Source organism: Pongo abelii, chromosome 18 (assembly GCF_028885655.2).
Source record: "Pongo abelii isolate AG06213 chromosome 18, NHGRI_mPonAbe1-v2.0_pri, whole genome shotgun sequence".
In the NCBI taxonomy this organism is placed as follows: domain Eukaryota; kingdom Metazoa; phylum Chordata; class Mammalia; order Primates; family Hominidae; genus Pongo; species Pongo abelii.
The window spans coordinates 26,591,647-26,617,543 of NC_072003.2; the positions used below are offsets into that span (position 1 = coordinate 26,591,647).

The window sequence follows — 25,897 nt, forward strand, 5'->3', positions numbered from 1 at the left end:
CCTCTCCGATGAAGAAACCGTACTGGTTCTGACAGAGCAGCTCTTTTAGGCTCTGGAAATGAGGCGTTGCTTCTCGGGGCAGTACTTCTGACATTCTTCTTCTCCTGGCCCGAGTGTCCGCTCTGTGCCTCTCAGTGCCCTATCCATATTCTTCCAGACCCATCTGAATTTCCAGCTCCTGCAGAAAACTTCCTCCCGCTGCACCAGCCCCACTGCTTCTTCCTCTGATTACTTAACACAGCAGTCAGAGTTGAATTTTTCCTGACTGCAGTCACATTTATGTCACGTGGAAGTCATGTGTCTAGATAGGGAGAGTCAACGGACAGGTAATCACCATCTTCCTGCCCACTGACTCCATTCTAAGTGAAGAGAGAACACAAGGGCTAGGGAAGGATCAGTGATTGATTCCTACATTCTCCTCCCCACCCCCGCAAAGCTCTCTCCCCATGTTCTGTATCTTAAAATCCTATCTACCCTTGGAGTCCCAAGTCACATTCCACCCTAAAGACTTCTCTGACCTTTTTATCTCCCACCCCCATAAAACAAAAGCTGTCTCCTCCTCCTCTGAACAGATATTTTATCTGCCCCTTCTCTGACAGGGATCTCCAGCTACACCCATTAGTCACATGTACTTGGACTCTCTGAGCCTCAGTTTCCTCAACTATAAAATAAAGAAAATAGGGCCAGGTGCTGCAGCTCATGCCTATGATCCCAGCACTCTGGGAAGCCAAGGGAGGAGGACTGCTTGAGCCTAGGAGGTCGAGACCAGCCTGAGCAACATAATGAGATCCAATCACCACAGAAATTTTTTAAAAAAATTAGTCAGAAGGCTGGGCGCAGTGGCTCACGCCTTAATCCTAGCACTTTGGGAGGCTGAGGAGGGCGGATTGCCTGAACTCAGGAGTTGGAGACCAGACTGGGCAACAGGTGAAACCCCGTCTCTACCAAAATACAAATAATTAGCTGGGCGTGGTGGCGTGCATCTATAATCCCAGCTACTCAGTAGGGTGAGGCAGGAGAATCGCTTGAATCCGGGAGGCAGAGGTTGCAGTGAGCTGAGATCGCGACACTGCACTCCAGCCTGAGTGACAGGGTGAGACTCTGTCTCCAAAAAAAAAAAAAAAAAAAAAGCCAGGCATGGATGGTGGCACACACCTGCAGTCCTAGCTACTCAGGAGCATCACTTGAGCCCAGGAGGTTGAGGCTACAGTGAGCTATGATTGTGCAACTGCACTCCAGCCTGGGGGGACAAAATGAGAGCCCGTCTCAAAAATAATAATAAAAACAGTCTGGGCACAGTGTCTCATGCCTGTAATCCCAGCACTTTGGAGGCCAAGGTAGGAGGATCTCCTGAGCCCAGGACTTTGTGACAAGCCTGGGCAACATAGTGAGGCCCCATCTCTACAAATATATTTACAAAAAATAAAAAAAGGAAAATAGTACCTTCCTCATGGGACTGTCATGATTTAAAGAGGAAGGTGTCTAAAATGCTTAGTACAGCAGCATGCAGTAAGAGGTCTACGAAGGATAATTGTTTATTATTACATACAGTCTCTGGCTTTTACTGTAATATGTAGACATGTCTTGTCCTACCTAAAGAGAATGAAATCTTAAGGGCAGAAGCCGTATCTTCCCTACAGTGCCTTACCCATAGGTACAACATAGAAACTCATCAAATAAATTATTTAAAGCAGTGATTCTCAGCGATTATGTGTCTGAATCACCTAAAGTCTATACCATTTAAGCTTCTGTTTCAGTTCACTACAAGGTCAAGGTTGACACCTCAAAAGAACTGTGACCTCAGCATGTGACTGGACCTGGAGGGAGAGAAGAGGAGAGGCAGGGAGAGAACAGGGGGAGGGGAGGCAGGGACAGGACAGGAGAGGCAGAGAACAGGAGGCATGGCCCAAGCTCCCCTCACAGAATCCAAAGCCTTCTCACTCCTCCCTGGCTGCCAAGTGAAAGCACTGACGGGCACCACCTTTTTTTCTTTTTTTGATATGGAGTCTCGCTCTGTCACCCGGGCTGGTGTGCAGTGGCACAATCTCAGCTCGCTGCAACCTCCGCCTCCCGGGTTCAAGCGATTCTCCGGCCTCAGCCTCTCAAGTAGCTAGGATCACAGGTGCCCACCACCATGATTGGCTAATTTTTCATATTTTTAGTAGAGATGGGGTTTCACTGTATTGGCCAGGCTAGTCTCAAATTACTGACCTCGTGATCTGTCCGCCTCGGCCTCCCAAAGTGCTGGGATTACAGGCATGAGCCACCGCGCCTGGCCGGCACCAGCTTTCTTAAAGAAAGAAAAAACCTCTCTGAGGTTAAATTACATTCCAAACCCTTAACCAAGGCCAAGCAGCAATACAACCCACAAAATGTAAGGAGGTTTCTTTCTTATTTGCTAGAGCTTGTAACATGAGGACTCAATCAAGATTTATCGGTAATCCCAGCACTTTGATAGGCCGAGGCAGGAAGATCACCTGAGTAGGGATGGGGTTTCACCATGTTAGCCAGGATGGTCTTGATCTCCTGACCTCGTGATCCGCCCGCCTTGGCCCCCCAAAGTGTTAGGATTACAGACGTGAGTCACTGCGCTTGGCTCGGTTTTCTTTTACATAAGCCTCTTCGTTTGTTGAAACCATAAGATCTTCCTCACAGTGTAGAAACCTGAAAACTCCCAGCAGCCAGCAATGAATGAAAGGTAGGGGCGGGGCCGCTGGCAGGGCAGGGCCTGGCGAGCCACGTGCCTAGGCTCCCGCGTCACGAAGGGAACGGGGCATGTGGAGGGGACTCTGGGCCTGATTGGTTCCTGGGAACCAGGACGGAGTTCTGGTGGTTGGCAGGGCAACCTCCTTCAGTTGGTGGGAAGCAGTGGAAGGAAGAGGAGCTCCCTCTGTGCCCTCTTCTCCGCAATCACAGCTCTCAGGCTTGTTGTATCTAGACCCATTTTAAGGAAACCAAACAGGTTTCCAAGGGACCCCTGTAGACAAGGCAGCTCAGGGGAAGCAGCTGAGGCAGGGTGCAGGCTGCTAGTGGGGAGTAGCCCCATAGCCAAGGGCTGGCCCTGCCAGCGTGCCTTTGCTGGGAAGAGGTATAAGTGCTGAGCTCTGCAGACTTGGAAGCAAGGGAAGGCCCAAGCTGCTGGAGAGGAGCCAGGAGCCGAGCTGCCTCATGGGGAACACGCTGAGCTGTTGCTTGAGTGCCAATGCCAGCCCCAGGCAGGGTCGGCCCAGGGGGTCTGCGGAGCTGTACTGTGGCTCTGACATCTATGAGGCGGTGGCAAGCAGAGATGCAGGCCAAGGCAGAGAGGAGCGGAGGCACAGCAGATGGAACATGCTGTTCCCCAATGCCGGCCCCAAGCGGGGCCAGCATGGGGGGCCTGGGGAGCTGTCCTGCAGTGCTGACATCTCTATGAGGCAGCATCAAGCAATGGTGCAGGCCAAGGCAGAGAGAAGCAGAGGTGCCGCAGATGGAACATGCTGCTCCCCAATGCCAGCCCCAAGCAAAGCCAGTGCAGGGTGTGGTGGGTGGAACCGCCCTGCAGCTATAACATCATGCAGGCGGAGGTGGCAGTAGCGCCACACCCCACTGCTGTGGAGCCTGCCCAGTCGGATTTAGGAGCCCTCGAGGGCCATGACCTGCAGCACATCAGCGACCAGGAGATGCCCAAATATTTTGCTTCTGACCATCCAAGGGAAAGTACATTTTTGAGAAAATATCAAATGAGTGTGCAAGAAAAGAGGAGCTCTCACCTATATTATATACCTCCACGGCATCTTGATAGAAAATACACCTCGTGTTACACCATATTGCTAGATAACAGCACAGTCAGCCAGCCTGATCTTAGACACACATTAGAAAGTGTGACGGGCAATATATTACAACATAAAGCACGGATATGCAAATAGATCTCTGGCTATTTTTGACAAGCCAATACATCCACTTTCACAAGAGAAGGTTCCAGGGAAATCCTTCCAGCATGATCCCAAACACAACTGTACTTTCAGATATTTCTGTACTCTTTTTCAAGTCATAAAACTAACAGCTCCACGTGCAATTGTAGCTTTGGTGTACATTGAACGACTTTTAACTAATGGTAGCATCGCTCTTTGTCCTACTAATTGGAAAAAGATTGTCCTTGGAGCCATGCTTCTTGCCTCCAAGGTTTGGAGAAATCATGGTCTGTGGTGTGGATGACAGCCAGAATCCCAAGGACATTGCAGTTGAGAACATGAGCAAGATGGAGAAGTGTTTTTTGGAGCTACTTGAGTTTAATATTCATGTGTCTGCCAGTGTTTATGCAAGATATTACTTCGACCTGCGTGCCTTGGCAAATGACCGTGACCTGTATTTTCTATTTCGTTTTCTTCACAAAGATAAAGCACAGAAACTGGAGGCTGTGTCATGGCCATGTGAATATAAAGACTTGCATCAACATGCTGCTGCTATGACAACGGCTATCAGCATGAATTTCACTGGTAGTCGGTGCACTAATGCCATCTTAAAGAGAGAAATTAACAATATAAGATCCTAAACTTCTCAACTGTAAAGACTAGAAAATATCACTCCTGCTGAAAGAAACAACAAAATTAGGATTTTCTTTTTTTGTTGTTGTTTAGGATTTTCATCGAGAGGAAAACATCTTCAAGTTAGCCACATTGTGGAACTGGGTGATGGTGGTATGAACAGTGGGTGCCAGGTGCTTTCAGCCCTTCTTGTTCCACTGGGTCCAGATGGCATTCCTAGGGCACCAACTTCTTGAACAACTCTTGGGGAAAAGGAGTGTCACATGGACACAGCACATCCCTGCTCAGAGTCCACAGTCACCCACAGTCTCAAGCAGGTGCCAGTGGTGTCCACAGTCACCCACAGTCCCTAGCATGTGACAGTGGTCTGAGCTGAGCTGCAGTCCAAAAAACTTCACAATTGGCTCCAGATTTGTGAGAGCACCTGGGTATGGTTCTCTGTCCACTGAGGCACTGAATGCATGATGGCCCAAAACTCAACAATGTTGGGAAGAGAGAGTGGCATCGGGGCAAGGCTGTCATTACTCCAAGCACCAGGGTGGCTCAGGCCTGCTCATCTACTCTTTGGAGGGAATCGTGCATGTGAAATGAGGCCCCTACATCATGATTATAAAGGAAGAGATGAAATCAGTTCATCTTCCCCCAGGCTGATAATGGTCACGCCACCTAGGGAAGCAGTAAAAGACCTGGCCTTGGGATTGTTAGGGGAGCTACTGAAGTGAAAACTGAATTTACCCAGTTCCAGGAAAACAACAAAAGAGGAACATCTGGGTTCAAACCTTTATCAGAAGATCATTTTCCCAGCTAATTTTGCTGTGGTGCATTGTATGGTCTCAGCAATTGTCAACAAAAGCCTCTTAGTAATTCTAACACAGGGACACACTGAAACTCACATTTTCCAGTGCACCTCAGTGGTTCAAGAGATTGCTGGTGCTGCCTGCATCTGTCAGTCTGTTCACATATGGAGAGGAGCAGCGGTTCTCACGGGAGCAGCTTCTGCATCCTGAGGAAGTTTGCCCAGACATTTCTGGTTGTAATAGCTGGTGGCACCCACTGACATGCAGTCAACAATGGGAATCCTATGGTGCACAGGACTGCCCCCCTTCTCAGTCAATAATTTTCTGGCTTCCAAAATAGAAAGTGCTGAGGATCAACTGCCCCAGAGTCTACAAGGGAAACACTTTCTGAGACTTTCTTTTTTTCTTACAAGAACACCAGATCCCCACCAACGTGAGATGTCAGATTAAGTTTTTGTGCAAGGGTGGATGTGGGGGGCAGAATCCTAAGACGCCCCATGATCTCTGCCGTCTTTTGTTACACCCTGAATCCTCACCTTTCCTTGGGTATGGCCAGACCTGTGCCTTGTTCAGAACATTTGAATATGGCAAAGTGAGGGAGTGGCTCTTTGGGAGTTACCTTTCCTTTCCTTTTATCGGGAACAATAGGAATCCCTATTTTCTTTCTTGTGTTTGCTTTCACAATACAGTGGTTTGGAATATCCCACTGTTGATTTGCGATTTCCTCCTCCAACCATAGTCTATAGCCCTTTATATATAACTGAATATTTTCATGTATTGATTTTATGTGTCTGAAGATGAAATATTAGATGAAACATGTTAAAACATTTCATGCAAAGCCTTCAGTGGTTGTAGAGTCTCCTCTTTGGTGAATACACAAATTGATCTATTTTATATATTAAAAATTGTATTAGTTGTAATAATGATATTTTCTTTTTTATCTTTACTTGTCAGATATAGTTACTTAAATTTTTCCAAAATTAATGATATTATATCTTATATTTGATTTAAAATACTACTAGGATATTTGGATTGATAGTTGAAAATAAATGGCAAAACAAGAATTGCCGAAACCTAGTGATAATGTACTTATGATGAGTTTATTATGTATTATCCCATCATTGTTAAATTTTTAAATTTCCATGAAAACCTATACATAAGAACTTAAAATTTTGTGTAAAATACTTCGTGCCCTGCACTTTAGCTCCACTGCATACTGAATAAAAGGAAAACGGATTCTCCTGTGGGGGGGAAAAAAAGATTTATCACAGCTCAAAAGTAACAGTAACTGTCATTTTTAAAAGTACCTACTATGGGGCCGGGCGTAGTGGCTCATGCCTGTAATCCCAGCATTTTGGGATGCCTGATGTGGGCGGATCACCTGAGGTTGGGAGTTCAAGACCAGCCTGACCAACATGGAGAAACCCCGTCTCTACTAAAAATACAAAATTAGCCAGGTGTGGTGCTGCATGCCTGCAGTCCCAGCTACTTGGGAGGCTAAAGCAGGAGAATCGCTTGAACCCGGGAGACGGAGGTTGCGGTGAGCCGAGATCGTGCCATTGCACTCCAGCCTGGGTAATAAGAGCGAAACTCCGTCTCAAAAAAAAAAAAAAAAAAAAAAAAAAAAAAAGTACCTACTATGGGCCAGGTACCATGCCAGATGTCCTCAGAACAATCCAGGTTGGCACGATCATCTACACCATTTTACAGATGAAGAAACCTACCCAGCCACAAAGCAAGGGCGTGGCAGAAACAAAAATTAAGTCACAGGCTGGCCCAGCTCCACAGCCTGGATGTGTTTCTAACTACTCTTGCAGTGAGGTCTTTCAGTTCCTTGACAAAGTTAGGGCCTCTCTTCGAAGCCAGCTTGATCTTCGTGCTCATAAACTCCTTGAAGGCAAAAAGCAGGCCTGTCTCATTCACTCTCACAGGCTCCAGCACCTAGAAGAGTTGCTGGCAGGTATCTACTGAATGAATGATTCCTCTTTTGCTAGACAGTGTTTGGCCAGCTGGCTGGACATACTGATAATGCGGGGAAATGGCTATCTCAGTTCTGAAATAACTGGGCCCCTAAACACATAATCCCAGCCTGCACAAACTATTTCAGAAGACTTGAGCAGCTCCAAAAAATGACCCCCCAGGGAGCCAGCAGCTGGGTCTGACTAGGCCACAGCAACTGCCACAGGTCTGTTTGACAACAATCTGCTCCAAGGACTAGCTAGGGGCCAGACAGGGCACGGCCAGGGAGAAATTCAAAGGATGCCTTCTCTGTTTTGGGCTATCCCAGACTCCAAGGTGGTTTATAACTGGCACTTGAGCAGGACAGAGGGGTATTGAGAAATAACACTGCTGCCATGTATTTCCTCACTAAAAGCAGTGTTTGTATGATTCATTTCAAGCGTGCTACAGGGCCAGAGGTGTTAAGAAAACAGCTGAGACCTCCGGCTGTGAGTGAAATGGCTCATCCAAGAGTGACTAATTCAGAAGCCAAACCATCCCACGTCAGCTACCAACCAACCACCAGGGTCATGACCCTAGCACCAGCAGCCGCCTGTGCTAGCAAGGGGAGCCCCAAGACTGTGAGGAAGTGGTCACCCCGAAGAGCAGAATGCAATCCTTCAGCAGTCCACGCTGCAGGGGGACTCCTTCCCCGGGAGGGACACGTGGACCCCAAGAGTCCGGCAATCATCCAATTCAGCACATGTGAAAACCTCCAAGACTCAGCATGGGAATGTCCTACACATCACTTGGGAGCAGGACAAGTGGAAGGAAGAAACAGATTTACTGAGCACCCAACTTTTACTAAGCCATGGCCTCCCTGGCAGCACTACCAGAGCTAGAATCCTACAGCCCAAGAGGACTGAGTGCTGTTTTTAATAGCGCAAGGCTAGCAACACCTAAGATGTCCACCAACAGGGACCCAGTTAAATGGATCCTAGGACACCCATACAACGGGGCATCTAAGGGTTTTCATTTAAAAGAACAGAGCAGCTACCTCTGCAGTCATGTGGAACAATGACCAAAATACATGAAGTGGAAAAAAACACCACAGAACTGAATGACAGAATGCACAGGCGCTGCCGTTTGTATTTTTAAGGCATGAGATTCTGGTAACGGCTTCCTGATACTCCTCTGGGAACAACCCCTCTCCTCAATTCCAGGTCCCCCATTCACCCTCCCCACCCTTGGCTCTGGGTTGGGTACTGTCTCCCACCCCACCCCACCCCACCCCATGTCTGGCCATCTTCATATTTCACGACCCCAGGTCATGCTGACTCCAAGGTGGACACAAAACCCAAGCCAACAGGCAGAAGAACAATAACTCTTGCGAATCAATGGGGAAAAGAAATTCTGCTGGGATTGCAGTAGGGAGAAGAGCAAAGCACAGAAAATTCAATCAAAGAAGTGAACCGTGGAGCTCCTGGACTGAGCCTACCCCTACTCTGGGACTTTCTTTACTTTCCTTTTTTTGGTAAGCGGGTATGGGTATGAGTTAGTTTCGATTACTTGCAGCTATAAAAGCCTAATGATAATAATAGCTAGCGCTTCTTGGGCACTTACTACAAGCATAGTAAGGCACTATTTTAAGTGCTTTCTGTGTATTAAAGCCTTTGATTCTCTCGACAACCCCAAGAAGAAGTTTTATTACTCTCTTCCCATCTTAAAGATACAGCTGCCTTGTTTGCAGGGACCTGAGCTTGGCCAGTCCTCAGACACCACCCCTGGTGACTTCATGTAGCTCAGACCCATGCGCTTTTGCCTTCAACCACAACCATGTCTTGGCCATACCATCAATCTCACAACCCCCTTATCCCTCCATTGCAGCACCAATGGCCCGCCATCCCCAACAAATCTGGCTTAACCTATCGTTCACTTCATCTTCTCTGCTCCTACTCCCAGAAGAAAACAACAACAAATACAGCCATGAAGACTGCAACCCACATTCCTGATGTCCAGTCAGCATTCTGCAGTCCTCACTCAGGAACTCAGCGGGGAGATGGGTAGGAGTGATCCCATCCCACTCAACCCTGGGGAAACGTGGCAGTATCTGGTGACATTTTTGGCTGTCATGACTGGGAGGAAGGGTGTGAGCTTTGGTATCCAGTGGGTTTAGGCCAGGGATGCCACTAAACATCCTACAGTGCACAGGTCAGCCCCCACAACACAGAATTATTGGGCCCAAGATGTCACTTGTGCAAAGGCTGAGAAACTCAGCTCTCCGTCTGGGTGGGCCCCCTTCGGTTTGCCTCACCAGCCACTCCCCCACGCTTCCCCACCTTCCTCAAGTCCCCTGTTCCACTTGAGCACCTAATACTCAGGTGGCAATGGTGGCACTGACAAACTTGTTTGCATGTGCAATCATCTTGATCTCCTTCCCCAGACAGTCAGAAAAACAAAAGGTGTCCTTCCTCTCTGTGAGGCCAAGTCCCCCCTTTTTGCTCTGGCTCTGAGCTCCTTCAGCACCTTCAGGCCCCTCTGCAATGGATGGGACACTCTACCCAGAATGGGGGAAGGGCAGTTCCCCAAAGGAACATCAACATGCAGAGGGGCTCACATGTCCCCCTCTCCTTCTAATAATCTCCTTTACTCCTAAATTCCCTCTCGCTATTCTCTCCCCCTCCTTCTACATTCAAGCCTCATGAAAAACGGCTGAGGAGGCCACTGGCTGCACCCTCCCCACACATTTATTCTGCTTAGCCTTCCCCAAATTACAGTCCAAAGTAGGCACCAACTTCTGAAAACCCAAGATATTTCACTTAAGAATATAGGTTCTAGCTGTTCCTGAAAAACAGGAAGATCTAGCAACTTTGGGACACTGCCCCCAAAAGCTGGAGCTTAATACAATGTATATGCCATGAAAAAAACCATAATAATAAAACACAAATTAGGCCAGGCACGGTGACTCATGCCTATAATCCCAGCACTTTGGGAGGCCAAGACTGGCAGATAACTTGAGGTCAGGAGTTTGAGACCAGCTGGCTGACATGGTGAAACCCTGTCTCTACCAAAAAATATTAAAAATTAGCCCGGGCCAGGTGCAGTGGCTCATGCCTGTAATCCCAGCACTTTGGGAGGCTGAGGCAGGCGGATCACCTGAGGTCAGGAGTTTGAGACCAGCCTGACAAACATGGTGAAACCCCGTCGCTACTAAAAATACAAAAATTAGCCAGACATGGTGGCTAACGCCTGTAATCCCAGCTACTTGGGAAGCTGAGGCAGGAGAATTGCTTGAACCTGGGAGGCGGACGTTGCAGTGAGCTGAGATCGTGCCACTGTACTCCAGCCTGGACAAGAGTGAAACTCCATCTCTCTCTCTCTCACACACACACACACACACACACACACAAATTAGCCAGTTGTGGTGGCGTGTACCTGTAATCCCAGCTACTTGGGAGGCTGAGGCAGGAGAATTGCGTGAACCAAGGAGGCAGAGGTTGCAGAGAGCCGAGATGGCAGCACTGCACTCCAGCCTGGGCAACAGAGCAAGACTCCATCTCAAAAATAAATAAATAAATAAAAATACATTTAAAAAAAGCTAGAACTGGGGAGGCTGATGTGGGAAAAATGCTTGAGCCCAGGAGGGGTAAACTGCAGTGAGCTGAGATCATGCCACTGCACTCCAGCCTGGGTGACACAGTGAGACTCTGTTTCAAAAAAAGCTGGAGTTGAAGAACTGTGTCATTGGGCAGCCTCAGTTCCAGGCACTCCTTTTATCTCCTCCACCTGAGGCAGCTACTTTCTCTTACTCCGGCTACTTTTTTTTTTTTTTTTTTTGAGACAGAATCTCGCCTTGTCACCCAGGCTGGAGTGCAGCCGTGCAATCTTGGCTCCACCTCCACAACCTCTGCCCCAAGGGTTCAAGTGATCTTCCCACCTCAGCCTCCCAAGTAGCTGGAATTACAGGTGTGCGCCACCACGCATGGCTATTTTTTGTATTTTAGTAGAGACGGGGTTTCACCATGTTGGCCAGGCTGGTCTTAAACTCCTGGCCTCAAAGGATCAGCCCACCTCAGCCTCCCAAAGTGCTGGGATTACAGGCATGAACAGCCTTTTTTTTTTTTGCAACTCCAGTCTAAGCCTTCTGTTCTCCATTGCCTCCAAAAACTACTACCTTCTGTCTCAACTGTTTAACTCAAGGATGTCTCATTAAATAACTGGTTGGTTACCAAATTCAAAGTTCCCTCTTCTCCTTCCTCATTCTCCTCCATCTTTAAGCGCAAAACTACGTTACAACCACATCCCTCCTTTGCTATCAGTGGGTGCCCCTGCAGGTCTCCCCCTGTCTGTTTCTGCTCAGCCTTCAGTCTTCTCTTCCCATCTGCCTCTTCAATGCTGAGGCTCCCCACGCTCTCTCTCCAAACCTCTGCTCTTAATATACACAAGCTTCTCCCGCAAGCTCACTGCCAATGAACCAGACTCCCAAACCATACGTCCCACACTCGCCCTCTCTAGTGCCAACCAGCTGCCTAGAGGGCATCTCTTTTTTGACTATGCCACAAGCACCTCAAACTCCACATCTCAACCTTCTCTCCCTAAACCACCTCCTCCTCACAGGGGAGGCATCTGTAACCCACCAGTTCCTCGAGCCTGAAACCCGCGATCTAGCCTAGATTTCTCCCTGTCCCCTGTCTGCATTTCAAGGCACCGAGGCTGCTGACTACGCCTGCTCATTGCTTCTCCCTCTCCCCACTGCCTTAGTCCTCCTGCGGCCCTCAACCACCACCAAAAGAGCTTTTTAGCCGCTCTCCCTGCCTGAAGTCTCACCCTCTCCGCCCAATTTAGCACCATATGGCTCCAAGTGACGCCTTTAACAGGCTTCCTTGATCAGATTCTCTGGCTGAAAACTCCCAAACAGCTCCCCCGCCCTCGGATAAAACATAAACTCCTTTCTGCAGCACACAAGGCTCTTGAAGATCTCGCCCCAATTAGCCGTGCAGCCCCTTTCCCGGATTCCTGCGCTTTAGGCTTGCACTCCAGCGGACTGACCTACTTGTTCCCGGAGTGCTCCACATTCTCTTGTCCCCAGCTTTTGCACACGCAGTTTCTTCTGCCTGGAATGCGGTCGGCTGTGACGACCCCCAGGTAAACCAGCTCCTACCACCACAGGTGAAACGAACGCCCTCCTCGCCAATCCCGTTAGTAAGGTGATGTGACTGCCGGCTTGTACCCACTAAAAAATGTTTTTGTGAGCAAGGACCCTGTGTTATTATCTCAGTGTTCCTGGCACCTAGCAGAGCTGGCTACAAGGGGAATATTCTTTATCCCCTTTGAACCTCAATCCCTCATTGGTAAAACGGAGATAATAACAGCCCCTAAGATTACTGTGAAGCTTACAGGAGACATACAAAAGAATTCTGGCCAAGGGGTTTGAGCCCAACCAGGGTAACATAATGAGACCCCGTCTCTTAGAGGAAAAAAAAAATACATATACACACACACACACGTGTGTGTGTGTGTGTTTAAAAAAAAAAAGTCTGGCCAAAGTAAACACAAAACGTAAAAAAGCTCTTTTTGACGCGGTAGCCAGATAGAGATCTTTCTCAGCCCCAAACAGACTGCACGTTTTGCACGACTGCGTCTCCTTAAGCCTCAAGGTCCCCGCTTCCCTAGTGGGGTTAATAATAGAAGCCAGCTCGGGGTGGGAACGAGGATTAAGCAAGACTGAGCCGCTGTGAGCACAGTGCCTGGCGCAGGGGAAAGCGCAGGTCACGCAGCCATTGGGGTCGGGGTCGGGGTCGGGGTCCTGTGCTGCGGCAAGGTTGGGGGTGGCCGGAGGAGGAGCGGCAGAGCTCAGAAGGGGGCCGCAGCCCCGGCGGATGCTTGGGGCTCCTCTCAGGGGACCCCTGGGCGATCCTTCCTACTGCGCCGGGCCCGGACCCCCTACCGGGCCGCCGGCCTCCCCTGCGGCCGCTTGCCCCGAAGCAAGGCCCCGGGAGGCGGGAAGCGAGGCCTCATGTGCGGCTCAGCGGCCGCGCCGAGGGCCTGCCAGGCTACTCACTGAGCCACAGCTCCAGCGCCGCTGCCGGGCCCGGGGGACCCTGGGCCGACTCGGTTCCCGCCACAGCCCCCGCCCCTGCCGCCACCGCGGTCGCAGCCATCGCTCCAGCCCGGACGCTGCGGCCGCGGGCGCCACTGCCTCCTCAGCTGCTGTAGCCGCCTGGCGCTCTCTGCCGACTGCGCAGCAGGAGCGGTGGACACGTGACGGGGCGGTGACCGCTGGTGCCACGCCCACCCCAGGCCCCGCCTCCACGCGGGCCGGGCCGGGCCGGGACATTTCTCAGCCCAGATCCCTCCACCCAGCGCGGGTCTTCTAAGACCACTCACCGTACGGTTGCCAGATAAAATACAAGATGCCCAGTTAAATTTGATTTTCAGAAGAGCACGAATAATCCTTTTAGCATTTTTATTTTTTAAGAGACGGCGTCTTGCTGTCACTCAGGCTGGAGTCCACTGGCGCGATCACGGCTCACTGCAGCCTCCACCTACTAGGCTCAAGCGATCCTCCTGCCTCAGTCTCCGGAGGAGCTGGGACTAGGGGCGGGCACCACCACGCCTGGCTAATTTGTGTGTGTGTGTGTGTCCGTGTTTTTGGTAGAGACTGGGTTTCACCATGTTGCCCGGGTGGTCTTGAACTCCTGGGCTACAAGATCCTCTTACCTCGACTTCCCAAAGTGCTTGCATTTATTTTTTATTTTTATTTTTTTCTTTTTTTGAGACGGAGTCTCACTCTGTCGCCTAGGCTGGAGTGCAGTGGTGCCATCTCGGCTCACTGCAACCTCCACTTCCTGGATTCAAGCGATTCTCCTGCCTCAGCCTCCCGAGTAGCTGGGACTACAGGTGCGTGCCACCACACCCACCTAATTTTTTTGTATTTTTAGTAGACGAGGGTTCACTATGTTGGCCAGGCTGGTCTCGAACTCCTGACCTTGTGAGCTACCCGCTTCACCCTCCCAAAGTGCGGGGATTACAGGCGTGAGCCACGGCTCCCGGCCTATGTGCTTGCATTTTTATTCACAGAAGGGTTTTCCTGGAACACTTTTTTTTTTTTTTTTTTTTTTGATGGAGTCTCGTTCTGTCGCCCAGGCTGGAGCGCAGTGGCGCCATCTCGGCTCATTGCAACCTCTGCCTCCCCGGTTTCCTGGAACACTTCTAAAATAACATGTCCTGCATTCCTCAATACTCTGCTTTATTTTCTGCATCACACAGTACACCATCGATGTATTATTTACTTGCTTATTCTGTTAAAAGATAATTTTCCCAAAAAAGTATGTCATGATTCTCATAATTATGAAATGAACACGTGTTAAATATTTTATTTAATTACATGAGGGAACCAAGCTGATGTTATAATCAATCCAAAAGTGAAGTCAAAGAAGGGCAAATTTATCTGGAAAAAAAGGAATGTAAGACGAATGTGCAAATGGACGCAAAACTGGATTTTCCACCGGGGTGAGAGCTGTCCCTCCAGTGAGCGGAATTAATTTACCTATTTATAGGCAAGAATTATTTTGCATTGCTATCAGCTGTCTACAACTTAACAGAGTTATAAGACTTCTCAAAGACAAAGAAAGGCTAGAACCTGGAAGGTTGTGCTGTCTAGACAACGCATAATTTTCCATTGAAGCTGTTGTGCCGCACCCCTATTAACTTCAGTAGGGATGGCACCATGTTTGAGAGGCAGAAGAGACTCAAGAGCCACTGAATGAGGAAGGTTTACTGAGGGGACTTACGGGTGGTCTAGTGGCAGTGGGCTGGACAGGAGGACCACTACCATTTGTAAAGAGCATCAGTTTATTTTCAACTAGCACCCTTCACCTAGCAACCTCCATCTGGCAATCTCAATTTAACCCCAAACAAAGGGCCTTGATCCCCCGTATGGCCTGCGTTCCACAGGATGGGGCCAAGGGTTCAGATGTTCCTCTTAGATAAAGAGTGAACCTCCGGGCTGGCCACTCCGTGATTCCGTAGCTTGGAACTCAGAACACACATTCTTCTTAGACCATAGGTACATATGCCATAGAGAAGCACAAATTCTTCCCTGTAGATAACTGAATAGCAATGGGTGATGATTCTTGTCCACACACATGCAAATGAATACCGTCCTGGGAACACACAAACTTCTTCTTGTGGAAAAACCAGTTCTGCCCCAACTTGCACATCCATTTCAACATTCCTGATCTATACATGATATCCATTCTTTGGACTGATTTGAACATCTCACCAGTTTCCTCATTAAAGAGTTAAAGAAAATCTTTTTTTTTTTTTTTTTTTGAGAGAGAGTCTCGCTCTGTTGCCCAGGCTGGAGTGCAATGGTGCAATCTCAGTTCATTGCAACCTCTGCCTCCTGATTCCCCTGCCTCAGCCTCCTGAGCAGCTGGGAATACAGGCGCCCACCACCACACCCGGCTAATTTTGGTATTTTTAGTAGAGACAGGGTTTCACCAGGTTGGCCAGGCTGCTCTCGAACTCCTAACCTCAGGTGATCCGCCCACCTCGGCCTCCCAAAGTGTTGGAATTACAGGCGTGAGCCACTGCACCTGGCCTAAATAAAATCTTTAATACATATTTATCTCTTGAAGATTCTAAACATCTGGCAACACTGGACCCAGCTTTCCACATTGCAACAAAACCTGGACATGACTAGAGTCTGCACATGCTACAGGGCGCATGAGCTCTACAGCTTGCCAAGGACCATCCTTCAACTCCTGAAACTTTACTTATTGTAAGCACCTGCAATCCTTTAACATTTTTACATTGTTGGAGCTCAGAAAACCATATCCCAGAGCATGGTGTTTTGGCATAGCGAGTACTTTGAACTCAAAGACAGTGGAAAGCCTCAGAAGCAGCCTCAAAGCAAAGGTTCTCCGACCTCCTGCCCGTCTTTCTTTTCCCAAGGCAAGCCACAGAAACTCCAATTCCTCTTTCCCAAGATGGGTCAGGGAAACTCAAACCCCTCTCCCCTAAAGCCAGCCACAAAACCTAGACATACTACTCCAGCCTTCCCTTATTTCTGTTTAAGAGTTGGCCATAAAGAAATTCTCAGTTGGGCACGGTGGCTCACACCTGTAATCCCAGCACTTTGGGAGGCCAAGGGGGGGGCAGATCACTTGGGTCCAGGTGTTCAAGACTAGCCTGGGCAACATGGTGAAACCCTGTGTCTCCAAAAAAATACAAAAATTAGCTGGGTGTGCTGGTGTGTACTTGTAGTCCCAGCTACTCAGGAGGCTGAGGCAGGAGGACCACTTGAGCCTGGAGGCGGAGGTTGCAGTGAGCCAAGATCACACCACCGCACTCCAGCCTGGGCAAGGAATGAGACTCTGTCTCAAAAAAAAAAAAAAGAAAAAGAAAAAAGAAAAGAAAAAAAAAGCAATTATCTGAGCTACTTTGGCTGATAATAAGTGGTCATGCCCCCTTATTCCTGCCCTATACCTAGGAGGAAGGCGTGATATACAGGTAAGCCAAGAATTTGGACAGGCCTTGCTGGATCCCCCCACCTAAGTCTAATAGATCAATCATACCGTTTTGTTCAATCCTATTTCTACCTGGCTGTTGGTCATCAAACCTAAGTATAAAAGTAGACAGCCTTCCCTCGGTCTTTATTTCTGAAAGCTCCCATGTCAACATAAAACTTTTTTTTTTGATGAAGTCCTGTCGCCCAGGCTGGAGTGCAGTGGCTCCATCTTGGCTCACTGCAACCTCTGCCTCCCAGGTTCAATCGATTCTCCTGCCTCAGTCTCCCGAGTAGCTGGGATTACAGGCACCCACCACCATGCCTGGCTAATTTTGTAATTTTTTTGTAGACACAGGATTTCACCATGTTGGCCAAGCTGGTCTTGAACTCCTGACCTCAAATGATCCGCCCATCTCAGCCTTCCAAAATGCTGGGATTACAAGAGTAAGCCACTGTGCCCAGCCTGTAAAACTTTAATTAAATAAATCTGTTATGCTTTTCTCTTGTTAGCCTTTTTTTTTTTGAGACAGGGTCTTGCTCTGTCAACCAGGCTGGAGTTCTGTGGCACCACCAGAGCTCACTGCAGCCTCGACCTCCCAGGCTCAAATGATCTTCGCAACCTCAGTCCTCAGAGAGCAGCTGGGACGACAGGCACACACACCACCACTCCCAGCTAATTTATTTAGTTTTGTAGAGATAAGGTCTCACCATGTTGCCCAGGCTGGTCTCAAACTCCTGGGCTCAAGCAATCCTCCCAAAGTGCTAGGACTACAGGCATGAGCCACCATACCTGGTCTTAACCCGTCTTTTGTTATAGGAGTGTTGGCCATGACCCTTTAGAGAGGTGAGAAAAGATGTAAGGTATAGATGTCCCACAACATCTAGATCAATGGTTTTCAAACTAGCATGTGTCAGAATCACCTGGAGGGTTTGTTGCGAATTGCAGGGCCCCGCCGCACAGTTTCACATCTAGTAGGTCTGGAATGAGGCCCCAGAATTTGTCTTTGTAATAAATCTCCATCTGACATTGATGCTAATGGTCTGGAGACCACAACAGAAAGGATAAAGGCTAAGTGGGTTGGAAGTGGTTGAGGAGTTTAATGTAGTGGTTGGGTGTACAGGCATTGTGATTAGAACTATGTTGTTTTCATCTAAGAAATAAGGGTTAAGTGCCTACTTCATGGGTTTTTTTTTTCTTAATCTGAAAGAGATAATATATATATATAAATATGTATCAGCTGGGTGTGGTGGTGCAAGTGCCTGTAGTCTCAGCTACTTGGGAGGCACAGAAAGGAAGATTGCTTGAGCCCAGGGGTTCAAGATCAGCCTGGGCAACATAATGACACCCGTCTCTAAAAAAACAAAAAAAAATTAAAAGGCCAGGCATGGTGGCTCACACCTGTAATCCCAGCACTTTGGGAGGCCAAGGCAGATGGATTATCTGAGGTCAGGAGTTCAAGATCAGCCTGGCCAACATGACAAAACCCCTTCTCTACTAAAAATACAAAAATTAGTCAGGCGTGGTGGTGTGTGCCTGTAATCCCCACTACTCAGGAGGCTGAGACCGGAGAATCGTATGAACCCAGGAGGTGGAGGCTTCAGTGAGCTGAGATTGCACCACTGCACTCCAGCCTGGAAAAAAAAAAAAAAAAAAATTAAAATTAAAAATAAATTACCCAGCCTCTGATATTTCTTTACAGCAACACAATGACAGACTAACACACAGCTTAAGCTGAAATATCAATCTTCTGTCCTTGGCACTCCTGGATTTCAGGCAATCCAATCCATTCAGGTTTGGATTGGAATCTATACCACTGGCTCTCCAGCTTTCAGGCCCTTCAACTACACCACTGGCTTTCCTGGGTCTCCAGCTTGCACAAGAAGATCAAATGACTTCTCAGCTTCTCTATCAATTTTTATTTTTTCTAGAGAGAGGGTCTAGCTCTGTTGCCCATGCTGGAGTGCAGTGACACAATCATAGGTCACTTGCAGCCTCCAACTCCTGGGTTCAAGTATCCTCCCACCTCAGCTTCCCATAGTGCTGGGATTACAATTACAGGCATAAGCCATCACCTCTGATCTTTTTTTTTTTTTTTTTTTTGAGACAGGGTCTTGCTCTTTTCCCAGGCTGGAGTGCAGTGGTACAATCACAGCCCACTGCAGCCTCAACTTCCTGGGCTCAAGTGATCCTCCCGCCTCAGCCTCCCTAATAGGTGGGACTATAGGCACACGCCACCATGCCCAGCCAATTTTTTTTTCTATTTTTTGTAAAGATGGGGTCTTGCCCAGACTGGTCTCGAACTCCTGGGTTCAAGCAATCCTCTTGCCTTGGCTTCCCAAAGTGCTGGGATTACAGGCATGAGCCACCGCACTTGGCCTTTTCAGCTTCTATAATTTGGTGAGGCACTACCTAATAATAAATCTCTCTTCCTAGATATATATCCTGTTGGTTCTGTTTCTCTGGAGAACCCTAATCTAGGCCCTTAGAGGCCGTGATGAGAGAACATGGCTCTATCATGAAAATAGCCCTTTTCTGTGCCTCATTTTCCAATCTTCTCCTACCGGGGCTCCTTGCTTCCATCTGCTCCTGCTTAAGTCTCTCTTTGGCATAGTTGCCAGAGTGACCTTTCAAAAACCACAAATCTGCTCATGTCATTTCCCTGCCTAAAACATTTCACTGGCTCTGCACCTCCCTCCTTATGAAGACCCAACTCCTTGCCTTCATTAACTGAACCCCAACTTTGCTGAGGTGCCTGCCACTCCCCACCTGGCCATGCACCTCAGGGACACGCAGACCCCCTTCATCTCCAGCTCTGGATCTGACTGATTTATGGAGACCCTCACTTCCCCAGCAGGGATGGCTAAAAATTTGGAAGTTGAGTAGAGGGAGGGTACTTAGGAGTTTCCTTGCTGTTGGGAGACAGCCATAGAAAGCCACCCTCTCCCCAGCAGACACCAAGGAGGAAGTGCAGAGGCCTGACTGCTGCAGGCAGTCAACTGTGGCTGCTGCAGATGCTGTGGCCAGGAGGGTGGAGACAGAGAAGGACCCTGGGCCCTCACTGATGTCACCACACATGTAATTAACCAACCCTGCAGCCCACCTTACCAATGAACTTCCTGCTAAGTAGGATAATAAATCTTATTTAAGATTTATTGCTCTGTTGCCCAGGCTGGAGTGCAGTGGTGCAATCACAGCTCACTGCAGCCTTGACTGCCTGGGCTCAAGTGATCCTCCTGCCTCAGCCTCCCTAGTAGGTGGGACTATAGGCACATGCCACCATGCCCAGCTAATTTTTTTCTATTGAATCTGGGTTTTATTATTTGGATCTCACATCTGCCTGGTTTCTCAGCAGCCACTTCTACCTCTCCCCTGACTCCTACCCTTGGTCCAGTCCTGACCAACTTTGTGAAGCTTTATTTTTCATCCCTCTCCTTGGAATATCCTTCCAACCCCCATCTACCTGGGAAACTCCTACTCATCCCTCAGAACCCAGTTCAAAGGTCACTTAGTCTGTAAAGTCCCATGACAGGCCTAAACAGAGTAAAAAGTTTCTGCCTCTGGGCCCTTCTATTACTCAGAGGGTCTTTGTTTTCTAAATATTCATTATGCTGGTCCCACAGAAGGCAGGACATTTTATCATAAGATACAAATATTAACTTCAAAACGAATATTTATTTATTTATTTATTTATTTTGAGACAGAGTCTCACTCTGTCACCTAGGCTGGAGTGCAGTGGCGCAATCTTGGCTCACTGCAACTTCTGCCTCCTGGGTTCAAGTGATTCTCCTGCCTCAGCCTCCCAAGTAGCTGGGGCCACAGGTGCATGCCACCACACCTGGCTAATTTTTTGTATTTTTAGTAGAGACAGGGTTTCACTGTGTTAGCCAGGATGGTCTCGATTTCCTGACCTCGTGATCTGCCTGCCTCGGCCTCCCAAAATGCTGGGATTACAGGCGTGAGCCACCGCGCCTGGCCTATTTATTTATTTATTTATTTATTTTTATTTTTTGAGATGGAGTCTGTCACCCAGGCTGGAGTGCAGTGTTGCGATCTCGGCTCACTGCAACCTCTGCCTCCCAGGTTCAAGTGATTCTCCTGCCTCAGCCTCCTGAGCAGCTGGGATTACAGGCGTGCACCACCATGCCTGGCTAATTTTTGCATTTTTAGTAGAGACGGCGTTTCACCATGTTGGTTAGGCTGGTCTCACACTCCTGACCTCATGATCCACCTGCCTTCACCTCCCAAAGTGCTAAGATTACAGGCATGAGCCACCACGCCTGGCTGACATTTATATTTTTTGAGACAGAGTCTCACTCTGTCACCTGGGATGGAGTATAGTGACACAAACACAGCTCATTGCTGCCTTGACTTCCTGGGCTCCAGCTATCCTCCCGCCTCAGCCTCTCAAGTAGCTGGGACCACAAGTGCTCACCACAATGCTCAGCTAATTTCTGTATTTTTTTGTAAAGATGGGAGGGTTTCACCATGTTGCCCAGGCTGGTCTTAAACGCCTGTGCTCAAGCGATCCTCCCCCATCAGCCTCCCAAAGTGCTGGGATTACAGGAGTGAGCCACCACACCCAGCCAACAACTTCTAATTGTAGTCCCCACCAAACACATGTCCATCATCTGTCCCCACCCTTCACTTCCAAGCTTTGTCAAAGGTAGTCTCTCCCAGACAGCTGGATTCAATGCAAATTACAGGCAACAGACTGGACTGCTAATTATACTGGCAAATCTTGCAAAAGAGGAAAGACTTCCCCACTTAAATGGAAGTGATACTGGTAACTGTTAGTCTGGCAGTTAGACCAACTGATGAGTGCCACTTCTGAAGAAACTGATCTTACTAATATAGTCCTCAAACACTTTTTTCATCATGAGATCTTGACCCTTACTATGTATCTGGCAACGTGCCAGGTGCTATGGTTATACTAAAAGACAACTTCCTTCCTGCCATAATCTCATATTCTTTTGAGTAAGATAGAGAGTAAATATATACAAATACAATATATAATTTCATATAGTAAAAAGTACTATGAAGGCAAAAATAAAGTAGGATAAAGGCAGTATGAATGGGATTCCAAATTTGGCTATAAAAATGTAATTTTCTAGAAAGAATACTGTCTTTTTTTTTTTTTTTTTTTGAGACAGTCTTGCTCTGTCACCCTGGCTGGAGTACAGTGGCACTATCCTGGCTCACTGCAGCCTCCACCTCCCTGGGCTCAGGTGATCCTCCCACCTCGTCCACTCCAGTAGCTGGGATTACAGGTGTGCATCATTACACACCACTAATTTTTGCATTTTTTGTAGAAACGGGGTTTCACCATATTTTCTAGGTTGGTCTCGAACTCCTGGGCTCAAGTGATCTACTGGCCTTGGCCTCCCAATGTGCTGGGATTACATGCGTGAGCCACCGTGCCCAGCCCTGGAAAGGATACTCTCCAAACACCACCGAAAAAGAACACGCTCAGGGGAAGGAACTCGTTTCCCACTCACTAAAGTGAGTCACCTGCAGCCATGATCATAGAATATGACTCCCACTGACCACAGCTGATTGGACCAGGGGTAGACACCTGACCCAGGCTAGGCCAATCAGATTCTCCCCTGCGAGTTTGTATGTGGAATATTGGTTATTTAATTGGTGGTGTAGGAGAAGAGAGATGATTTACCTTCAGGGCTGGGGCAGTTGTTGGCCAATTGCAGAGATAAAGAGAAAGGCAGCCTGCAGAGGGAAAACAAGGGGAGCAGACACACAGAGGGGTGAATGTTAGAAACTGTGCCATCTCAGAGGGCCGAGTGGCTGCCTTTGGTCCCAACAGGTTTCTAGGTACAGATTCCATTCTCTTGTGAGGTCCAGTTGGAAGTCCTGCCCTTTAGATCTGTGAGAGTCCTAATTCTTCCAATAAATTCCTTTCATGGTTTCAGTTAGTCTGAGTGTGTTTTTACACATTGCCACCAAGATCACTGTTTCTAAGGATGAAAATAATGGTGATAGCGATACCTAACATTTATTAAATGCCATGCAATGTTCTAAGAACTTCATATATGTTTCCAGGCGTGGTGGCTCATTCCTGTAATCCCAGCACTTTGGGAAGCCAAGGCGGGTGGATCAACTGAGGTCGGCAGTTCAAGACCAGCCTGATCCACATGGAGAAACCCCGTCTCTACTAAAAATACAAAATTAGCTGGCTATGGCGGCACATGGCACATGCCTGTAATCCCAGCTACTTGGGAGGCTGAGGCAGGAAAATCACTTGAACCCGGGAAGTGGAGGTTTCAGTGAGCTGAGATCACGCCATTGCATGCCAGCCTGGGCAACAAGAGTGAAACTACATCTCAAAAAAAAAAAAAAAGAACTTCGTATATGTTATCTATTCTAATCCTTACCACTCTTTGAGACGGGTACAATTCTTATTCCTATTTTACAAACAAGGAAATTGAGGTACAGAAAGTCACATGTGAATAAGGGGCAGAATGTTTCTGAATCTAGACAGCCTCTGTGCCCTTCACCACTGCACTATACCCTCAAAACACTGGGGATGGGCTTGAGGTTATTTAAAATGTATGGAATTCCTTCAAACACTTTTACTTAGCCAGGTGTGGTGGCATGCACCTGTGATTCCAGCTACTCAAGAGGCTGAGATAGGAGGATCTCTTGAGCCCAGGAGTTAGAGCTGCAGTGAAATATAATTGTGCCACTGTACTCCAGTCTGGGCGGGCAACAGAGCAACATCCTCTTAAAAAAAAAGAAAAAAAAAAACAGTCTTACTGATCCTGAGCAAAACCCCCAAACAGAAGACAGACGTCTGGAGCTGCTTTCAAGATAGCACAGCACACTTCACTTGAGAGAGTAGCAACAGCTTTATTAATTTTGCTTTTTTATTGATCTCTTTTTGAGACAGAGTGTCGCTTTGTTCCCCAGGCTGGAGTACAATGGTGTGATCTCGGCTCACTGCAACTTCCCGTTCTGGGGGGTTCAAGTAATTCCTGTGCCTCAGCCACCCAAGTAGCTGGGATTATAGGTATGTGTATGTGCCACCACACCTGGCTAATTTTTGTACTTTTAGTAGAGATGGGATTTCACCATGTTGGCCAGGCTGGTCTTGAACTCCCGGCCTCAAGTGATCTGCCTGCCTTAGCCTCCCAAAATGTTGGGATTCTAGGTGTGAGCCACCGGGCCCAGCTCTAATTTAGTATTTTTTTAAAACTGTGGTAAAGTACAGAAAAACATAAAATTTACCATCTCAGTGATTTTTAAATATACAGTTCAGCGGCATTATATATCTTAATAATGTTGTGCAATTATCACCACCATCGACCCCTGTTACTTCATCTTGTAAAACTGAAACTCTATACCCTAAACAGTAACTTCCCATTTCTGCCTCCCCAAGTCTGACAACCACCATCCTACTTTCTGCCTGTAAAATTTTGATTATTTTAAGTAATTCGAATAAGTAGAATCTTACAGTATCTAACCTTTTAACTTTATTTTATTCTTTTTTTTTTTTAGACACAGGATCTTGCTCTGTTGCCCAGGATAGAGTGCAGTGGTGCATTCATAGCTCACTGCAGCCTTAACTCCTCAGCTCAAGTGATCCTCCTACCTTAGTCTCCCAAGTAGCTGGGACTACAGGCATATGTCACCTCACCTGGCTAATTTTTAAATTTTTTGTAGAGACAGGATCTCACTATGTTGCCCAGGCTGGTCTCAAACTCCTGGCCTTTGACAAGCCTGCCACCTTTGCCTCACAAAGCATTAGGAAGTATTTGTCCTTTTGTGACTAACATTTCTTTTAGCATAAAGTCCTAGAGGTTCATCCATGTTGTAGATATACCAGAAATGACTTAGTATTTTGACCACTCACTTTGTTAAAAACACTCACTTGACCGTGAGCCAAGGAGCTCCTTGTAACCATTCTTAATGTCTTAGAAACAGATGCTCTGACAACACTCAGTAGATCAGAGTTAAGCTTGGACTCTGGATAGGCACAGATCTGAGTTTAAATCTTGGTTTTGCCTCGTACTATAACCTCTGAAGTTTTAGTTAACTTTTCAGAGCCTCGGTTTCCATATCTGTAACAGAAAAAAAAATACTGCTTCTCTCATAGTGTTATAAAAAAAATTTACTGAGATGATGGACTAAGGCATTTACGAGCATTATCTGACACCTGGGAGAGGGTGAGGCTCATATAAGCGCACGATAAATTACAAGTATTATTATTGTCCCCTTCTGTGGTCAACCACCTGTTGTTTCTGCCTATTACATCTTCTTCTGGAGAAAGCTCCCTAGTTTTCCTTGGGAACAACTTTTCCTCCATTGCATATAATCCCTGTGAAACTACCTATTACTGGCCAAGGAATGGTAGCAGTACCTCAGATAGCCCAGCAGATACTCGCTCCTCAGAATCTGAACCTTGAGCAGAGTCATCCAAAACTAAGGGGAAAACACGGAGAAATTAACAACAAAATGGTTGTAGTTCATGTGTCACCATCAAAGAACTCAGACAAGACTGGCCATTAGCTCCTGTAGCCATTTCCTGTCTTTTCCAAGACCTGTTTTTTTTTGGCTTTTTGGTAGATGCTGTGGCTCTCTTATGGCCTCCAATAAACATAAGTGAGGCAGAGTTGGTTTCCATTGTTTGCAACCAACGAACTTAATGGATTTTGTATCAGAAAGAACTGGTATATTTCTTTAAGCAAAGACTAGGACTCTCTGGGGCTCAACAAACTCTGTAATCGCCTTTCCACTCCCCTGGACAAAATAAATATATTGTCTATTGCTGAAATGCAAATTATCCCCAAACCAAGTAGCTTTAAACAATAAACGTTTACTATTTCACAGTTCATGTGTGTCTGAAATTCCGGAGCAGCTTCTCTGAGTGGTTCTGGCTTAGGGTCTCCCATAGAGGTCACAAGCGAGATCAGCTAGGACTGTGGTCATGTGAATGCTTGGCTGGAATTAGGGGACCGGCTTCCAAGATGGCGCACTCCCATGGCTATTGGTGGGAGGCCTCGATCCCTTGTCATATGGAGCACCCCATAAGGCTGCTTGAGTATTTTCATGACCTGGAAGCTGGCTTCCCCCAAAGTAAGTGATCAAAGAAAACAAGACAGAAGCCATGATG

At 47.6% G+C, this 25,897-nt stretch overlaps 1 protein-coding gene and 1 long non-coding RNA gene across 8 annotated transcripts in view; one reads left to right on the forward strand and one right to left on the reverse strand.

Annotated features, from left to right (window-relative positions):
- GGA2 (golgi associated, gamma adaptin ear containing, ARF binding protein 2) overlaps positions 1-13,610 on the reverse strand; it is a 43,499-nt gene extending 29,889 nt beyond the window's left edge. The window contains exons 1-2 of one of the 6 annotated variants that reach the window (XM_054533646.2): positions 13,320-13,610; positions 12,308-12,491 (exon numbers count right to left, since the gene is read on the reverse strand). In XM_054533646.2, the coding sequence (XP_054389621.1) occupies positions 12,308-12,491; positions 13,320-13,595 (460 nt within the window). In that variant the 5' untranslated portion in view covers positions 13,596-13,610. Of the gene's footprint in view, positions 1-2,653; positions 5,363-5,416; positions 7,726-12,307; positions 12,492-13,319 lie in introns of those variants that run through there. The other 5 variants (XM_054533647.2, XM_054533651.2, XM_054533648.2 and 2 more) reach the window with 5 other exon arrangements.
- Positions 1,822-17,277, forward strand: LOC129050728 (uncharacterized). Of its 2 annotated transcripts, XR_010137733.1 has the most exons (5): positions 1,839-2,698; positions 7,720-8,792; positions 9,146-9,321; positions 15,901-16,043; positions 17,122-17,277. It is a non-coding gene; the product is annotated as an uncharacterized LOC129050728 (long non-coding RNA). The 2 variants fall into 2 exon arrangements; XR_008514443.1 differs by lacking the exon at positions 7,720-8,792 and having other exon boundaries at positions 1,822-2,698.
- The last annotated feature ends 8,620 nt before the right edge of the window (positions 17,278-25,897 follow it).